Raw genomic sequence first — 20,693 nt, forward strand, 5'->3', positions numbered from 1 at the left:
TATTGTTGTCCAGTGGTCCAAAGTCCTCTTTTCAGATGAGAGCAAGTTTTGTATTTCATTTGGAAACCAAGGTCCTAGAGTCTGGAGGAAGGGTGGAGAAGCTCATAGCCCAAGTTGGTTGAAGTCCACAGTCTGTGATGATTCGGGGTGCAATGTCATCTTATGGTGATGGACCTTTCACACAGGACGTAGAATGCACTGCGATATGATGCTCAATCATTTCAAAGGCTTGTGCCACACGAGGATGGTTAATTGCTGCTTCAACCAAAGTGCTCGCATAGCAGAGCGCACCACTGGCGCGCAAGTTGCGCAAGCGTGCTAAAAGTTCAAAATAGTTTTTGCCACTCTGAAGGGCTGCGCTGAACCCGGCGGCCAGCGCAGCGCTTTTCGCATCCTTTGTGAAAGGCCCATCACTAGTCAGTTGTGTCAGTTTTAAAATAATTCCCTTCTGCTCAGCAAGGCTGCATTTATTTGCATGTCTGATTCAAAAAGGGGGTCTCAGAAATGTCCTCAAAATATTATTTTACTAACTTAAATTGTGCTTTGTTTGTAGAATGTTAAAAAATTACCAGTGTTAGATAAGTATTTTTAAATTGTTGTTTTGTATTAGTGTACAATGTTTAAAAATGATAATTTATTTAATATAGTGTCCATTTCATTAATTTAACATTTAATATTGGAGGCATCCAAGTTAAGAGACACGTGAACATATTGTTTTTTAAAGTAACGCAATAATACTTTACCTGGTAATTGGTTGCTATTTTTGAGAAGTAACTAGTAACTATAACTAATTACTTTTCTATAGTAACTTGCCCAACACTGGACACTACTATTGCACTATAATGCTTCTTCTGCCACCTTATGATAATAGATAATTTACACTCTGAATTAGGTAGTTTGTCATTATGACAGTATCTCATTGAAATGGATGGACAATGCCCTTCATTGTGTTCTGGAATCTATCGCAGCTTTCATTGGCCAAGGCCCACCCATGAGGCCTTTGACCAACATATCAACAACCAATCACAGTTCGTTTCGTTCATCGTCACGCTTTGAGGCGTGGAAATGTCGCCACAATAACAGACTGGTGTGTAAAACTCTTAGACATATTTGAAAGATTCTATGCTGTGAAATTTAAATATTTCACATACTTTTGAAAATCCAGCATGTAGTCGATTCCTCGTTGTCACAATTGTAAACACTAGGCTTTCTTCTTTCGTGAGGGGGTTTGGCACCACGGTATCTTTGTTTCCAGGTGGAACATAAAAGAACATGACACACACGTCTCACGGAAATCCTGTAGAATTCAACCAATCCGATGAGGACTTCGACATTTCTGAAGCGTTTCCACTTTTGTGTCCCATATACGTCAAATGTTCAGCCAATGGTCCATGGGGATGACGTCTGAGGCTGAGACTATGTTTGCACTAATAAATGCTGCTGCATGACAGCTGCAATCACCAATAAAATGTTTTTCCATATTTTTTTGTATATTGTCCTAAATATCATTAGTATAAAAATTCTTGAAATATCGTGATATCATTTTGAGGCTATATCGCCCACCCCTAGAGCGTGCTGCATATACATACGGCTTCCGCGTATGATGGACAACGGAAGTGAGAGAAAAGTGTTTATTAGATAAAAATAATAAACGTGCCTCACCCCGGAGCGGTGTGAGGCACGATTATTATGAATGCGCATGCTTTATTTGACGACTTGTGGACTGTTCAGCTGCAACGCCTACTGATTGCAAGGATAGAGCTTGGGATAGCCAGGACAATTTTTTACATAACTCTGACTGTATTCGTCTGAAAGAAGAAAGTCATATACACATAGGATGCTTCGAGCGTAAGTAAAACAGTCTATTTTTAAGTGGTTTGTTAAAACTCAGTGGGCTCAAGAGTGGCAAGAAAGACAGTCTCCCACTGTGGCTTTACACACTTTTGTTGCTTTTAGATAGTGTAACTTTTTACTTTTTAATGTCAGATTTTTGTAATATTTTCTTTGCTTTATTTTCACACTATGAATTATTTTCCCATCCCATTTTTTAAAGAGGCACTGCCTCCCTTGCCTCTTCAGAGAAAACACCCATGATCCGCATGTGGGTAAATTCAACAGCAATGGAAATCCCTTGTGTGCATTAAACAAACAACATTAGAGTATGTAGGTCTAGGCATGTTTGCATATAGCAAGACAAAATAATACACTTATTCATCTTCCAGGTGCAGTGACTACATTATGTTCTATATTTGCAGGTGAAAAGCAGAAAGCACAGGCCCTCATTCCACACACCTCCTCACAATCAAATGCCAAAGCAATTTTCAAAATATTATGTATGTGTACCCTGAAGTATCATTGAGATTTTCAGTTCATGATGTATGTATCTGTGGGACGGGAATGTGGGGGTGGGCAGGCCATTCGCATGAATCAGCGGCAGTTCAGGCTGATGAGACGCAGACTTGTCGCAGTGAAGCTCACATCGCAAAGCATCAGTGTTTGACATCAAAGGAGCCATGCACACAGAGACAACGCATTCAAGTTGATGGACTGGGTGAAAACTATAACGAGGCGTCTCCACAGCCCATTCAGGTTTGCGCACCTCTTCAGGGACCTCAATAAAGCAATGTGTTTCCTTGCTGGTGTAAAATGTTAAAACTATCATGCATTTGCATAGATTTCTATTTAGAAATTATCGCTTAGAATATGCAATTGTTAAATAAAACCAAATTGAACATATCTACAGATATGCAATACAATATTATTGTAATGATAAACCTTCCTATTCATCCGGAAGAAGGAGGCGGGAACCGGCGGACAATCAACAACATTTTAATAAAGCAAAATAAACACAAAACCAGCGCACCAGCCCCTCACGGACGACTGGTGCGCGCAAATAAAACCCAAAACACAACTAAAAGCCCAGGCCTGGTCCTCTCTCGTCCTTCACTGTCGTCGCTCCAGTTTTATATCCTTCCATCTCCTCCATGGGCCTCGAGACCGGTGGGACGAACAGGTGTAGTTCATCTCCAATCACTCCCCCGGCCTCGCTCCCATGTCCCTCGGCCCCGCCCCACTCGTCACATACCCCCATCGCCCCTCGCAGGCCGGGGGGTACTCCCGAGACTGCGCTCTACTTCCCCCCCCCCTCCCTCCCTCCGGGGGGGCCGCTCCCGGGGACCTGCGGGAACCTGGGGGTAGGACAGGCGAGGCGAGAGAAAAGGAGATGGAAGGAGGAGCGACAGAGACGAGAGAGGGGAGAGAGGAAAAAAAAAAAAAAAAAAAAAATTCCGGTTCCCAGACGCACCGCTGCTCGGCCCTCCACCAGCTGGGTGATCTCCTCCGCGGTGCCTGGCGGTGGCACTGGACGGCCCTCGGCGGACGGCACGACACTCCTCCGCCGCCCGGTGGACGGCGACGGCTCCTCCGGTTTTGGGCAGCCGGCAGGAGTCCCCCGTTCCCTGCTCCTCCCCGTTCCGGCGGAGGCAGCAGGCTCCGGCCACCTGGCGAACGGCGCCGACTCCTCCGCTCCCTCACGGACGGCAGCCGTCTCTCCACATCGTGGGCGGCCGGTAGCGAGCTCGCCCGTCCCCGGCAACTCGCTCCAGTCCACCGCCTCGAGCGTCCATGGCGGCACACTCCTCGCCAGCTCGATGGCACCGCGGATTCACCACAGCGGCGAGGGATCTTCAGCAGCGCGTCCCTCCTTCTCCCGGGCTTCGGCACCACTGTAATGATAAACCTTCCTATTCATCCGGAAGAAGGAGGCGGGAACCGGCGGACAATCAACAACATTTTAATAAAGCAAAATAAACACAAAACCAGCCCCTCACGGACGACTGGTGCGCGCAAATAAAACCCAAAACACAACTAAAAGCCCAGGCCTGGTCCTCTCTCGTCCTTCACTGTCGTCGCTCCAGTTTTATATCCTTCCATCTCCTCCATGGGCCTCGAGACCGGTGGGACGAACAGGTGTAGTTCATCTCCAATCACTCCCCCGGCCTCGCTCCCATGTCCCTCGGCCCCGCCCCACTCGTCACAATTATCATTCCTCAAAAGCCTACAAGTAAGAGTCTACTAAATAATACATTCTACTAGGAGTATTGATGTGAGATTTGACTCATTTCTATGAATTCTTTCTTGTGAGCAGTAGTTAAAAAAAAAACAATCAATTATTAATTTGCATCATGTCATCATAGCATGGTTTCTGACATTCTGATATGACATGTTATAATTGCACCTAAACAGAGTATGTAGCACATACATGTTGCTTTTTCAATTCAGCCTGTTGCAAGCAGAATTCAGCTCATGAAAACATAGATGCAATTTTATGTATTTATATTAAACAAATTAATTTGTATACATAGTGATATACAATCACTATGACAGACTCACAGATCACAGACTCATTTAGTTAACTGTTTGAGAACAGTTTGTTTCAAATAAGTTTTTTTTTTTAAATATACTCAGTTGTTCATTTGTATCATGCACAAATTGTAAATAAAAAATGTTAATGTTATGTAGCACATACACTACGTTTTCCCCAAGTTCAGTCTGTTGCAAACATGATTCAACTCATTATATATATATATATTTTTTTTTTTAGGATACTTTGATGAATAAAAAGTAAAATAATAATAAAAAAAGAAGCTATGTTTTTAAAATATAAATATTTAGTAATAACAATATACACTACTGGTCAGTAATTTGGGGTCAGTAATTTTTTTTCTTTCTTTTTTTTTTTAAATAAAATCAATACTTTTATTCAGCAAGGATGTGTTAAATTGATAAAAAGTGATAATAAAGAAAATAAATTATTAAAATATATATTATTAGAATTTTTTTTTTTGGAATAAATGCAGTTCTTTTTAACCTTTTATTCATCAAATATATTAGACAGCAGAACTGTTTCCAACACTCATAATAAATCAGAATATTAGAATGATTTCTAAATGATCATGTGATAGACTGGATGTTACATGTGACACTGAAGGCTGGAGTAATGATTCTGAAAATTCAGCTTTGCATCACAGGAATAAATTATTATTTTTAAGTATATTCAAATAGAAAACTATTATTTTAAGTTGTAATAATATTTCACAATATTACTGTTTTTTCTGTATTTTTGATCAAATAAATGCAGGCTTGATGAGCAGAAGAAACTTCTTTCAAAAACATTAAAAATAGTAATGTTTCCAAACTTTTGGTCTGTACTGTATATATACATATATTATATGTATATATACATTATAAAGTTTGGACACAACTTCTCATTCAAAGAGTTTTCTTTTTTTTTCATGACTATGAAAATTGTAGAGTCACACTGAAGGCATCAAAACTATGAATTAACACATGTGGAATTATATACATAACAAAAAAGTGTGAAACTACTGAAAATATGTCATATTGTAGGTTCTTCAAAGTAGCCACCTTTTGCTTTGATTACTGCTTTGCACACTCTTGGCATTCTCTTGATGAGCTTCAAGAGGTAGTCACCTGAAATGGTTTTCACTTCACAGGTGATCCCTGTCAGGTTTAATAAGTGTGATTTCTTGCCTTATAAATGGAGTTGGGACCATCAGTTGTGTTGTGCAGAAGTCAGGTGGATACACAGCTGATAGTCCTACTGAATAGACTGTTAGAATTTGTATTATGGCAAGAAAAAAGCAGCTAAGTACAGGAAAACGAGTGGCCATCATTACTTTAAGAAATGAAGGTCAGTCAGTCAGTCCGAAAAATTGGGAAAACTTTGAAAGTGTCCCCAAGTGCAGTCACAAAAACCATCAAGCGCTACAAAGAAACTGGCTCACATGCGGACCGCCCAAGGAAAGGAAGACCAAGAGTCACCTCTGCTGCAGAGGATAAGTTCATCCGAGTCACCAGCTTCAGAAATCGCAGGTTAACAGCAGCTCAGATTAGAGACCAGGTCAATGGCACACGGAGTTCTAGCAGCAGACACATCTCTAGAACAACTGTTAAGAGGAGACCGTGTGAATCAGGCCTTCATGGTAGAATATCTGCTAGGAAACCACTGCTAAAGAAAGGCAACAAGCAGAAGAGACTTGTTTGGGCTAAAGGACACAAGGAATGGACATTAGACCAGAGGAAATCTGTGCTTTGGTCTGATGAGTCCAAATTTGAGATCTTTGGTTCCAACCACAGTGTCCTTGTGCGACGCAGAAAAGGTGAACGGATGGACTCTACATGCCTGGTTCCCACCGTGAAGCATGGAGGAGGAGGTGTGATGGTGTGGGGGTGCTTTGCTGGTGACACTGTTGGGTATTTATTCAAAATTGAAGGCATACTGAACCAGCATGGCTACCACAGCAACTTGCAGCGGCACGCTATTCCATCCGGTTTGCGTTTAATTGGACCATTTATTTTTCAACAGGACAATGACCCCAAACACACCTCCAGGCTGTGTAAGGGATATTTGACCAAGAAGGAGAGCGATTGGGTGCTGCGCCAGATGACCTGGCCTCCACAGTCACCAGACCTGAACCCAATCGAGATGGTTTAGGGGTGAGCTGGACCGCAGACCAACAAGTGCTAAGCCAACAAGTGCTAGGGCCAACAAGTGCTAAGCATCTCTCGGGGAACTCCTTCAAGACTGTTGGAAGACCATTGGAAGACCATTTCAGGTGACTACCTCTTGAAGCTCATCAAGTGTGCAAAGCAGTAATCAAAGCAAAAGGTGGCTACTTTGAAGAACCTAGAATGACATATTTTCAGTTGTTTCTCACTTTTTTTTTTTGTTATGTACATAATTCCACATGTGTTAATTCATAGTTTTGATGCCTTCACTGTGATTCTACAATTTTCATAGTCATGAAAATAAAGAACTCTTTGAATGAGAAGGTGTGTCCAAAGTTTTGGTCTGTACTGTGTATATGTATATATATATATATATATATAAACCGCATTTACATTATTAACTAGGCTATTTAAAATGCCCACGACGTTTTATGTAAATGTTTTGCAATTAGGCTATGCCCAACAATTAACCTTTCATCACATAGTCTCCTCTCGGTATCAATTCACTCACTGGTTCTAATTTGGTCATTACGAATCGGACATGTTGGAAAGAGACCGTTCTCAATTCAAAGAATCAATGAGTTGTTGACTCGGAACGATTCAGTCCAATTCGTTAACTAATTGTTCAGTCTGATTAGTGAATGAATCATTCAAGCCGGTTTTGTGAATCCGTTGAACAGAACCATTGAACAGATCTGACAAGAACTAACGTTAGTCTGGCTGTCGTGAAAGGCCAACCGCTATGAAGAATCTTCAAACTCTTTATACTGACTATTAATAATTAATAGCCTTTTTAAATTGTAAAGTCTTTCATCATTTGAAACTGATCTTCATGCTTCAGATGTAAGATGCGTGGGGGAGGGACGCGCGAGAGGTCCATTTTTACGCCCTCGTGCCTCGCTTGTCATAACCCCTTAAATGATATAAAGAAATTCGACCGTAAAACATTCGACAACGACAAAAGACACTCGCATACTTTCAGCTGTTTTATTTGGCATCTAATTGTTCAGATGCTGGTAAAACGGGGCCATCTCCTCTCCTCCTCCGTTACTGTGGAAACCATCATGCTGCTCCCGAGAATGCCAATTATCACATCCCCCCAAAACGGGTTTATATAACCACAATCTTCCCAACGCATAGTTCTACATCTAGACAACCAGAACCAAAATGTGCCACAATTCAGACTGATTAAAACCAAATTGCTTAAATGATATACCGATTGTTTGCCCACAACCAGCCCTCGGTCCTTTTAAGCGTTGCGTAAACAAGTGGATGGCACAACAGCGTTAATAATAGAACACAAGTAGGCTATGCCGTTGATAGCTATTCTGTGTTAACTCGAATACGAATAACGCACAGAAGCTGCCATAAAGGCTCCTGTAATATTTAACACGGCATGACTGGAGGATGAATGAATAATGTAGGAAGGGACACTAGATGCCTTAATGATCACACCTGTGTGCGTCGGTAAAATAATTCATATCAACACTTAGATTAGAATTCATTATGGAAAATAGTTCAAGTGGTAAAAACTCCATGTTGACTTACAGCAATTTGTTATGGCGAAGCTGTTAGCCACCTCCAGGTTATCAATGTGAGGAGTGAGGCGGAACTCGGCCGTGCCGAACTGAACCATTCCGATCCGAAACGCGCTGTACTCTTGATCCGCTCCTCTGGGGAACAGGCCACCTGAGAAAAGAACACATTCAAATGATTCATAATTAAATTATAAGACGAATCACGTCTCATACTCCAAAAATATCATATAGCCTATATCACGAAAATCCCACATGGCACACATATAAAGATTTTTATCAAGTAATTTCGCTTGTCAGACGTATCAAGTCGAGATGCATTGTGATCTAAAGTCGTAGTGCGCTCACCGATTTGGACGCTTGGAGATCCGCCGAGCGCCAGCCCCCATAACGCGGGGAAAAGGAGACCCGACAAAATCATCGTCTTCTGATTATCCACGCGACCACATCCAACAAACGCGCACTGTTCACAAAACAGCGAGCACAAAATAGAGTCGACACATGTTAAAAATGACCACAGTTCAAACGCAGAGGCTCTCGATGGACCGCGGTGATGATGAGGGAAAGAGCGGGCGCGATGATGCGGGAGTCTTGCTCTCCTCCTTTGCGGCTCCGTCCCTGAGAATCGTTTCAACTCAGAGGACACTGTAAGAATACTGATGAAGACGAAAAAAGCCGAGCGGAGCCGAGGCTGCTTTTATTTAGAACGCGCTTTGAGAGAAGAGCGCTCGCGCTGGGACATTGGCTCAGCTGCTTTGGAAAATTGGATTACGACTCTTCGATCTTGTTCATTAGTTTAATATATGTCGCATGCTTTCTTTTGGTTATGAATTGATTGAATTAGAAAACGCATTAGAAAACACAAGTGTGACAGATGAAACCTTGCAACCCAACACCTTTCGGTGGATAAAGAGATTGAGCAAGGATGCAAAATGGTAACAAAAAGGAAGAGGAATAAAACTTGCTAAAAATATGTATTCACCCATCAGGCCATCCAAGATGTAGACGAGTTTGCTTCTTCATCTGAACAGATATTTAGCATTTCATCTCTTAGCATTGCATCTCTCTTTAAACCATTGCTTCTTGTCTAAATATGCTTCCTCCTGTAAAAAAGTAAAGTCTTGTCTGAATCAGGAGAGAAATATGCACACATCAAGCACTGTTTACAGCAGGGGTCACCAAACTTGGTCCCGGAGTGCCAGTGGATTTTGATGCTTGAGGAAAAGTAGTTTCCCTTGACTTCAATTTTTTGTCGAAATTCCTCCAAATCTGTTCCAGTGAAGAAACAAACTCAATCTACTGTACATCTCAGACGGCCAAATATTAACAGATCTCAGAGAAATGAGCCACAATTTGAGCCTTAATCTCTTTGTGCTTGTGAGCCTTTTGTGTGTAAAACAAGGTATGCATTTTAAATGACCTTTTCTAACGAAGGTTAAACTTGAAAATAAATTGTAGTTCTAATTTACAACATTGTAATTTAGATCACAGAAGGCATTTATCATATAACAAGAATGTGCATAGATTTTAAGCCACGAGTATGGCACAGTATCAGTATACAGCCAATTATAAATAAACCACTGATTTCACAAAACAAAACAATAACAGGTTTAAATACTGGCTCTAGATGCCGTTTTTTGTCCAATAAATCTTGCTATTTAAAATCTGCTAGCGTCTAAGTAGTTCCCATGATGACCAGGAGATAGCAGTGAATTGAAAGTCTAACCCTAAAAATGCTGAATCCACCTAAATCTTCCTAAATCCAGAGCTCAGTTCCAGCCCTAAAAAAATAATAATAACCCAGTCTGTAATCATCAGATGCTCCTGGGGATAGTTGTTCAAAAAGTTTAATCTGAATCAGAATTTGGTAATCCCATGTTTTGCAATCCAGGATCAGGTTAACCCATTTTACTTTTGTAAAGCAAAATTTGATTGGATCACCTTGATCCAGGTACACACTTTTCATATTTCTAAATCTGGAGTACTTGTGCTCTACAGAGCCCCTAAAGGGACATGGTAGTTGTGCAACTTGTCACTGGTCCATCTCTGATGTTGAAACTCAAATGTAGTTAATAATTTGTATTTTTGTTTGATATTGACAGCTGTTTGGGGATATATTATGTTACAAATATTGTATTATTTATTTATTTATTGGACCAGTTTTAAAGTTTTATTATATTTTTGTTCCTGAAATCCACCCTTCTGCTGGGATCTGAATATTTTTTATCAAAAAACGTTTTGAACCACACAAATTGAGGATTAAGTCTTGATCAAAACCAAGATTGGATTTTGTGATCTAATCTGAAATCAGAATAGTTTTTTTTTTTTTTTGAACAACCCGTTTTCAAGGCTTAATCCAATCCGAGGGCAAATATCTGATCAGGTTAGTTTTGAACAACTGGACCCTGAAGATCGTAAGTAGTTGGTTGATTGATCAGGGTTGGAACTTTGCAGAGAATTAGACTTCTAGGAACATGAATGGGACCCCTGCACTAGTACCAAAGTTAAATTATTTTCATATATGCTATAGGCTGCAATGTGTGGTAGAGTGGGAGAAAACGCCCCCTACTGTTTTTCCAAAAATAACCGCAAGATACAGTCCGCATACATTTTCATTGTAATATGGACTACGTTGACGAGAGTGATTTAGAAGTTTTCACTATGAAGCTTACACTGATGATGTACCTGAGAGAGAGAGAGAGAGAGATTAAATTAAATTAAATTAAAATACATTAAATTATTTAATTTTCATCAGTAAGAAAAAAAGTGTTTTAAAGCTTGTTGTTTTGTAGAACACCACAATTATAAATTATATTAAAACAGTAGGATTATAATTTTGTAATTCATAATTATTGATTATATTCTTTTTTATTTTAAGCAAAAACTCTCTGTTCTCTGATTTAGCTGTTAGTGTTTAAAGGAAATTGCTTTGTCAGACTTTTGTCAAAAATCTAATTGAAATCTAATGAAAACTGGACATTTTTCATACCTTGTTTATAATTTACAGTTTTGGGGTAACACATTAGCTTACAACGCGAGCTATGTAATCAGATTACATAGGAAATATCTGAGTTTGTTGTTGTGGGAAAGTCGTGGCCTAATGGTTAGAGAGCTGGACTCCCAATCGAAGGGTTGTGAGTTCGAGTCTCGGGCCGGCAGGAATTGTGGGTGGAGTGCATGTACAGTTCTCTCTCCACCTTCAATACCACGACTTAGGTGCCCTTGAGCAAGGCACTGCTCCCCGGGTGCTGCAGCATAAATGGCTACCCACTGCTCCGGGTGTGTGCACTTCGGATGGGTTAAAAGCAGAGCACAAATTCTGAGTATGGGTCACCATACTTGGCTGAATGTCACTTCACCTTCCCCATACTGACTGACAGCTCTCCTGTTGCCATGTTGAGAGAAATCGGGATAAGTGTGGCATCGTGTGCACTGTGTGATCTTACTGTAGTTCTGGACTAAATATGAACATATATTTACTCCACAAAAACTGATGTATTCCTCAAAATTAATAAAAAACAGTCAAATGCAAACTCAGAATATCATACAAACCTGTAATAATGAAATATGATAAAACAAATATAATGTATGCATTTAATCCCATTTTATTTATCAATGTCTTTGGTACTGACCTTAGATAATCCAATTAAACCATACTAAGCAAAAACAACACATTGGTTTCATTTGTGTTATTGCTGAAAGTGTTAAACTTTCTTCTCCTGCGTCAAGCAATTTGTTTGAGCTGCGCCCTCTACTGTACAGATGTGAATTTACATTTCCTTTAGCCGGAGGCATATTCATTCAACTTGGTTGTGAAAGGGCTTTGGGCTTTTGCATTTGTAAAATATATATTTTTTAAATATATATTAAAAACAAACAAGCAAACCCTGCCCAGATTTAAAAAGTAACTCAAAAGTAATGTAACGCAGTAACTAAGTAACGTAATTCGTTACTTTATTAGGAAGCAATGCAAGATTATAATGCATTACTTATAAAAGTAACTTTCTCCAACACTGATTGTCATTGCCACTAAACTATAACTTTCCTGAACACATTTAATGTTTGTTTCACAGGAAAAAAAATTACAGTCCTTAACAAAATTCTAATCATGTTAGCTATAGTTTTGCCATGGCAAGTACCAGTTTTTCTACAAGAGCATGCTAGCATTATGCTAATGATATGTTAGCTGCGTTAACTTGATGCTAAACATATTAGCTTCTTGTTAATTTTTTTTAAGTGTTAACGTCATACTACTCATGCTAGCCTCTTGCAAAAAAATAATAATTCTGTAAGCTAAAAAAAATAAATAACCGTAAGCCATTTGTAGCTACATTTTATGGGTCTGGCTTCCGCTCTCATCTGCATCCAGCTGTGTTTAGCTGTACAAAACAGCTTGTTTTGCTGCTAGATATTGCAAATTGGTGTGGCTTACCATATTTCTTTAATGTATTATCTTAATTATGAACACATTGGTTTGTAGTGCAAACTGTTTTAATGTTCACAGCATGTTGTTATTCTTCTCATTATTTCCCATAACAGCTAATGAACCGGAAGTCTCGCCCATAGGCTTACTTCCGCACTGAAGAATAAGGTGGAGATAATATGCAAATGATGCACAATTGTAGAAGCTAGATTACTTAAAATGTTGCCCCAGTCAAGTAAAACCTCAAACTGCACATGGTGCATGTCTGTGTTTGACTAAATGTTTTCCTGCATCATTACAACAAGCTAATGTAACTCTAACTAACGTGCCATCTATCAATGACTCCATCCATCCTTCTGTTCTGAATGATTTTAATTCACATACTGTATGCAATAGGCTGCAGTGCAAATGCTATTACACCAAGGGATGTATGCAAATTTGGTATAAATTAGATTATTTCAAATGCTCCCCCATTCAACTTAAAACCTGAAACTGCTCATGGTTCATGTCTGGGTTTGACTATAGTGGCATTCTACAGTCACCATTCTAACAACTTATGTACTGAGCATTACAGGGACTAAAGAATATGGGTTACATTTTATTTTAAGGTGTCCTTGAAACAGTGTAATTATACATTTGAGTAATATGAATTACCTACGCATGTATATATGCTTAGGGTTACTTGCATGTAATCATGCATAATGTATTGTTTTTATGATTTTAAGTATGTAACTTGTGTAACTGTAAAATAAATTGTTGCTAAATATTATTATAGGAATATTAAGCCATATAAAGCAGCAAATATACTGACACCGTGATTTCACTTATTCACGGATTACATTTCATAAAAAAAAAGATTTAGTCAGATGATTAACCATGATACTCATTTTCCCCACTTTTCAAATGTTTGTATGGAAATTAAATGTAGGCCTACAACTGGGGTTCATTGTTACAGATGTGTTAGGCCTGGATGTGATATTTATAAGTCAAAGAGGTCGACAACATACATATTTAGCACAACCAAAAGTGTTGCACAATGGACATAGACATTAATCAGGTAACATTCTTAAATCCTAAAATCCCAGTCTTACAAGCAAAATGAAGTTTTTTTTTTTTCTAAGTATTTAACTAGTTTCGTATCTTTGAGGAAAGTGCTTGCAAGACAGCAATACTGTAAAACTTTCTGCCTAAAATGAAATGCTGTATAGAGCCGTTGTCATGGCACTGACCGTGTGTCTTGTTTTTAGGTGGCTGTACACAAGAATCAACACAAGTGCAGCTTAAAAGCAGCTAAATATGGCTAAATATATGCAGAAATTTAAGATGAATGCAAAAAAGTAATATATATACAACAGACAATAAAACAAGAAAAATAAGATTAATTAATTACTCAGATGTTCAAAAGATAAGTTTTAAATCAGTATTGAATTACTACAATGACATGAATGCATTTGGATACAGTTTAAGTATTAAGCATTGTATCAAAGCATGTCAATGGGAGATTTTGACAACAACAAATTCTAAATGTTTGTATGTTTTGTTTGCATAAGTTTGTACATTAAACTTCTTCAAAAAATTGTCGATGTTTAGTGTTAGAGGTTTAAAACAAACTTATGAACAAAATGTAAACCTCTTATCTTCCAAAATAATAGAGACAACAGAATGAAGCTGATAAAGGATCTTCATAGTATGGCTCGATAACAGCAGCTAATTCCCTTCTTATTACAGACTCATATGCAATAAGCTCGTTATGAATACTGCATGCTGTCTGTGTCAAGATCTGGCACAGTCTTTTCTTGTCATAAGCAATGTTTTATTTATATTTTTTGCCTGAGTTTATAAACAATAGACATTTATGGATGTTTTGGCATAGAACATCACGAACAGAATCACTATCTAGCACTTTGGCCAAACATGGCTGAACACACTGTCTCTGTAAAGTCATGCTGTAAAGTTTGCTCTTATTAATGCTTCACATTTCCAAAAATTTACTTGTAAGAAGAAATACAAATAAGCAGGACTATTTAACAGGCAGACCAAAATAACAGACATTAAAGAATAAAAATTATGAACATTTCAACACTTTGTTCATGCTTGATTATCACCCTCATCAACATAAAAGCGCACACACACACACACACACTTACCGTGCGTTCACACAGCCGACTGCGAGAACATCAAAATTTGTTCTGGCCGCCATGCCAAAAGATGCTGCAGAAAGATTTGTTGATGCTTTGATGATCGAATGCTTGGTTTTATATTTTAATGAGACACAAAGGAAACAAGCATGTTGATCTTGTGCGGACTGTCTACTATTAATGTATAAGTCTAAATTAAATATTTTAAATTTAAGTAACAAATTGATCAATGAAAAAAAACCTGATCATAGTTATGTTTGCTAACAAAATAAACCAATAAAAGCCATTGTTTTGTGTTCATGGTTAAGTGCTAAGTCTAATTTCAACATGCTTTTTATAGAAGACGTTTACTAGCCTTGGTCTTTAATTAACATTAATTTGTGCGCAGCCTGCATTACAAACTGTCCTGGTCGAAGTGTAGCCTAAATGCAACTGGTCAAATCTGTAAGGTTTTGAGCAAATTAATTGCATTCACGCTGAAAAACAAGAGTTCTAGCATGAAAATGCTTGGGAACTAATGTGGTCAGAACCAAAGTTTACAGGACTGGCGTTCTTTGGAATCCTCTCAAGTGGCCGCCTAACTGCGTCAGAGCTAATTACAATAAAGTCGTTTTGAAACATCGAGACAAATAAAATTAAGACTTGAAACACAAGTTCTTTACTGAGGTGAATATCCCTGTTCTGAGACAGACAGTATTATACAGCCTAGAATGCGCGAAAGGGTGCTCCCTCATATAATCAATAAAAGCTGTCACTCACTTCAGTTCATTGCCATCTCACGACGTTCCGTTAATAAGCTCACTACATGGCACAATAAATCTCTTATTTACATAGTATCTACACTTTGTTATAATCAGAGGAGCCCGAGCTTGCAGAACTCAGGACTTGACAAAAACTTGGCATTTTGAGCTGTGAGTGGATTCTAACTTAAACATGTTGAGTCATTGCGTTCAAGAAATTTAATTATATGTCTGTGATTGGCTACATTGCTCAACACTGCAAATATTTTTTGCCAATAGGCCTAAGAGATGGGCCCCCTGATTCCCGGGGCCCTAAGCCGCTGCTTACTTTGCTTATTGGTAAAGTCCGCCCCTGGATAAAGGGGTTTGAGTTATTAATAATCAATATTTAACCTGGTAAAAAATATTTATTTAATGTTATCTGTGTTATATTTCGTCTGCAACAGCAATGTAAACTGTTATAAACATCCGTTTGGTCTCTAATTTTAAATGCATTATTATGAAGGAAATATGAGCAGAGTTCTCTGCATGACCTTGCATATCAACGTGCAACTTATTTTCTCTCCGATATGGTATGAAGTTAAATTAAATGTGGGAGGATGTTAACTGTGAGAAGATGATTGACAGGCCAGTTTACAGTGACAGGATTCGTGTAATTATGCGACAGAGCGCTCCTTTAAAGACGCAGTTGTGTGACATGATAGTATGTCCTAAAGCTTGCCTACTTTTCTATGACACACTCAAACGTGTGTACTTTTTCTTCACCAAAAAAAGTACATAGTTTTATGGGCATAGTATAAGTAGGCACATCTGGATGCAGCACAACTCTCCTCAACGCCCTGACACGCTGCTGCTCGTGAACGCACGGTTACACTCTGTCATGGTCACAGGTAGACAGACCAGTAAATAACATTGAAGAAAAGGAAGGTGAAAGGGAACAGAACTCGAGCATAGAGATCAATCTGTTTAGCAGCAGACGGGATGACGGGTTTCGGAGGTGACGGCTTCTTCTTGTTCTTGTTCTGTGATTTACCGGCAGCATCTGTGACCTCAATGGGCTTGCCGTAACAGTCGAAGTTGGAGAGTTCAAAATCCCGTGGGAGAGAACCGACAATACTGAAATCATTTGAGCGCAAATCAGATTTTGAAGTACACACCTTCTTACAGCGGTTTTCCACAACCTACACAAACATAAGCCACACAAAAAACAATCAAATACATACAATAAAATCTATCTATCGATCTGTCCATCCGTCCATCCTTCTAAATGATTGGAGCCCTATATTTTTTTCCAAAGATGACCAGTTTCTCATGAACGTCAGTCTCCATGGAAGCCATTGCAGTCATCCTCGCAAGACATTTCTCTTAAATATTGTTTGTAATATGACCTCTCCCCCTCACACACACACACATGCAAGTGCACATGCACTTGTGAACCCCCGTGCTGCTCTGTCATAGCTTCAGGCCTGGGTGCTGTCAGGTCACATTACTTTCAGTACCCCAGAATCCTCTGCTCTTCTCTGCACCCATGTTCCACTGAGCACGCTCAGAGCAGTAGACTCAATTACAGCCATTTCATCTCCCCATGTACCCATTAACACACACACACACACACACACACACACACACACATTCAACTTACATAAAAAGACACACACACCCTACATAGAGAGAACAGTCACACACAAACAAGTAAATGTGAAGAATACACACATTTTTCTACATAAAGACAAACACATGAATGCACAAATTCAACTCACTAAAAGTAATACATGTGCATACACAAACTGACCTGTAGTGTGCTGACATGTATAGGTGTCCCACCAGTGCCATTGGCGCTGTTAGTTTTTGCTGGTGTCTTGTTGTTCTCCTTTTCTCTTTCTTTCTCTTTCTGAGCCATCTTTATCTTCTCTTCCTCAATGCGCTTGGGACTGTTCAGCATCACCTGTGACACAGCACACAGAAAGAGCAAATTCATGCAATGCAAACAGTCCCTTATGACATTTGAAAACCAGAGAACATCATAAGAAAATACTGAACAACAATATAAATAGTAAAATGTTAGTATTAATATGATAGACTACACCAGAGATAGTCAAAGCCTTTATACAATTACACCAGTGTGAACCTGGGGAAAACATAATAATATCGTGAACAGTGATTAAAGGGGGTCATATGATGCGATTTCAAGTTTTCCTTTCTCTTTGGAGTGAGACTCGTCCACGTCCTCCTAAAATGCCTCGTTTAAACATGCCCCCACGTCTACATCTCTATGTGGGAAGATTTGCATAACACCTCCCAAATGTTCATGCAAAGAAAGCAGGAGAAACATTGATTATCGCTGTAGCATTCGTTACTGCTGCCGGCACCATGTAGCGGAGACACTGCGTTTTGTTGTGAAAGTGAAATTAGGGCTGCACAATGAATCAATTTTCTAATCACGATTACAATTATGGATGTCACAATTACATAAACGTTCAAAGTGGCAATTAATCATTTAAAGTCCACTTATGTTATTCTGCACTGTCACCGAGCTGCCCTCTGTTCCCTCTGCCTATCTTGTAGGGACCATGCCACTTAGCTAGCAACATATTCTCACTGGTAAGCAGCAACAGCAGCACCTTTTGGCCAGGCTCAAATGATTTCTCCCCTGCTTTCTTATCATACCACACTTTCTGAGTTTGCTGGGCTTTTTTATGTTCTCCTGGGCTGATGAGGTCATCACTTCCAAACACTCTCTCATTTGGATCACGTACTGGACCACACTGCAAGTACCATCCTTGGGTCCCTCCCACTGTTCCTTAAGAAGGTCCAAAGGACCTCTTACTTGCCGGCCATTACAGTTAAAATGGGGAGAATCCTATGGATGCCTGCGGCACCTCCCTGTAAGCAAACAACAGATATGGTAACCATTGGTCCCAGTCATCTCCTGACTTAGAAATGAACTTGCGCAGCATGCTTTTTAGGGTTTGATTGAAGCGGTCGACCAAACCATCGGTCTGGGGGTGGTAAGGGGTGGTCTTAATAGCCCTAATCCCCAACAATTGGTACATCTGTCTTAACAGCAAGGACATAAAATTAGTAGCCTGATCTCTTAAAATGAACACATACTTGGGTTTTAAAATTCTTTATTTACCTTGATGTGTCAGCGAGGTGTAGAGATGGACGATACACACACAAGCACACACATTTACACACCTGTAACTAGATTGATGTTCAGAATGGCCACCTGAACACTAAAACCAGTGGACATTTAAATTTTTCTTATAAACTTTTGGCTATTACCTGGATCAGCATACACGGGGGCGGCCATATTGAACTGAGTAAAAGACCCGATGGGACTTTTGTCGGCCTTTTTATACCTTTGCTGTGTTGCATCATGGGGATTGGGAGATACCAAGTATTTGTGGAAAGTGGTGGAAACTGTTCATGAGTTTGTGTATTTGACTTTTTATAATTATTGTTAAATTGAAGTTATGGTATATTGTGCTACTGATATTTGATGGATTGAAGGAAATTGTGTTACTAGATTTTTAATCCTTTTTATGTGTTAGTACTTCATATGATGTTCATGTGATATGACGGCTTCTGAGAAATGGTTGAACCCATGGGTATAAATTCTCATGTAATGAAGCAGTCAGGCAGTCTGTGGCTGGGGGGCAGTGAGTGCAGTAGTTATTGAGAAGCACTTCAATTGAATTATTGTTATACCTGAACCAAGGTTGGTTGTTTTTTGTTTTGTATTTTGAAGTTGGATTTTTCCTTATGGAACTTTTTCTATGCTTTTCACTTATGAGCACTCTGCACTTTATTGGCTTGGGAAAGATGAAATAAAAAGAAAAGCTGGCATTCAACATCCTCCATTTATTGTTTGAAGAACTCTAGACGGTACCCTTAATGGACCGTTGACATGCACACTTAAGATATGTATTTTTCTTTCTACATGTTATCTTAAGGATTTTTCCGTTGTTTTAGTTTTAATATAACATTATAATACCATTAATATTTTTACTATTTTATTTTTACATTTAAAGAAACCATGTATTTGACATTTGAGGCTTAATACTACAAAAAAGCACTAAAGGTTTTTCAGTTAGTGTTTTCAGCTTGTTTATTTTCATATAAAAATATGGCATGCAGTTGCAACAAACAATGTTATAAACATCGTTCAGTGTAAACTGTGATAATCATAATCAATAATCGCAATTACAATTTAAACTAAAAATAATCAACAATTATGATTTTTGTCATAATCGTGCAGTCCTAAGTGAAACTACTTTGTTTGGCCTTCCAAAAGAGGACACAACTAGAAATCAATGGTTAAGTTGTATTTATGAAAGTGTTCCAGAACAGTTAAAACCAAATATTCAGATTTGTGCAGTGCAACGGAAAACAAGGACTGTTTCCTGTGAGAGTAGCCTATAATGCCAGTGTTCTGACAAAAAAGGCTGACTCACAGTCTGTAAGTACGTTTTCATGTTTAAAGGATTTGCCACTGATGATTCAAACGCGAGTTTTGAGCAGTGTAGAGTAGCACTTGTTGTTTTTTATATCACAAATGCAGACATGGTTTTATGTTTAAGTAGTGTGATGTGCAATAACAGTATAATAGTATAAGTCATTATAATCAGTAATTATGAGCCCACTTGATGCTGTTTTATCTCTTCGCACCAGGACATTGCGTCACAGTATGGTAAGGGGCGTAACATTTCCGTCACACGCTTGAGGTATTCGACCAATTACAATGCACTGGATAGCTTGTCGATCAGACCACACCTCGTTTTTCAGAACTATCAGCTTTGCAAAAATATATGCGCTTCAGAAAGGCGGGGCATAGAGGAGCAACAATAAATGTACAGTATATGGAAAATAATGTTTTTTTTAGCAACGCCATATGACCCCTTTAAGTAATTATAAAAATAATCAACATTTAGATCCAGACACCACTTGGTATCTAATGCCATGAAATTCAGACACTTTTAGGTTTAGCTTAAGTGTCTTAGTAACAAATACTGTACATTCAAATAAAATGTCAAATTTAATATAATTTTAGCCCCAATGTTTATACACTAGCAATCTTTTAGCCTTTTCTCTCTTTTACATTGACTGCTCAAACATGTATCTACTGGCAGAATTGCACTCAACTTAAAATAATTTTGGCATTTAAAAAGATAACTAAATATTACTGCTTTGTTGACTACTTTGAATGAGAGAATTAATATATAAAAATGTAATACTGATTCACACACCAAATCATTTTCATACACATTTCATATTTCTGCATTTTCAGCACAAAATTAAGAATATTTATTCTGTAAATGCAGAA

At 38.8% G+C, this 20,693-nt stretch overlaps 2 protein-coding genes across 7 annotated transcripts in view; both read right to left on the bottom strand.

The window, feature by feature from the left end:
* Positions 1–8,727, bottom strand: part of gria2a (glutamate receptor, ionotropic, AMPA 2a) — a 35,958-nt gene extending 27,231 nt beyond the window's left edge. For 3 of the 6 annotated variants that reach the window (XR_009434260.1, XM_059553926.1, XM_059553931.1), the window contains exons 1-2: positions 8,415–8,642; positions 8,080–8,220 (exon numbers count right to left, since the gene is read on the bottom strand). Coding sequence is in view for 5 of the 6 variants with exons in the window: in XM_059553926.1 (XP_059409909.1) it covers positions 8,080–8,220; positions 8,415–8,487 (214 nt within the window). In the remaining variant the exon portion in view is untranslated. Of the gene's footprint in view, positions 1–8,079; positions 8,221–8,414 lie in introns of all 6 variants that reach the window. The other 3 variants (XM_059553927.1, XM_059553930.1, XM_059553928.1) reach the window with 3 other exon arrangements.
* A 6,517-nt stretch (positions 8,728–15,244) lies between these two features.
* Positions 15,245–20,693, bottom strand: part of LOC132143573 (glycine receptor subunit beta-like) — a 33,544-nt gene continuing 28,095 nt past the window's right edge. Inside the window, exons 10-11 of the mRNA XM_059553925.1 lie at positions 17,160–17,312; positions 15,245–16,548 (exon numbers count right to left, since the gene is read on the bottom strand). Coding sequence (XP_059409908.1) covers positions 16,252–16,548; positions 17,160–17,312 — 450 coding nt within the window. The 3' untranslated portion in view covers positions 15,245–16,251. The remainder of the gene's footprint in view (positions 16,549–17,159; positions 17,313–20,693) is intronic.

Source organism: Carassius carassius, chromosome 7, assembly GCF_963082965.1.
Source record: "Carassius carassius chromosome 7, fCarCar2.1, whole genome shotgun sequence".
Lineage (NCBI taxonomy): Eukaryota > Metazoa > Chordata > Actinopteri > Cypriniformes > Cyprinidae > Carassius > Carassius carassius.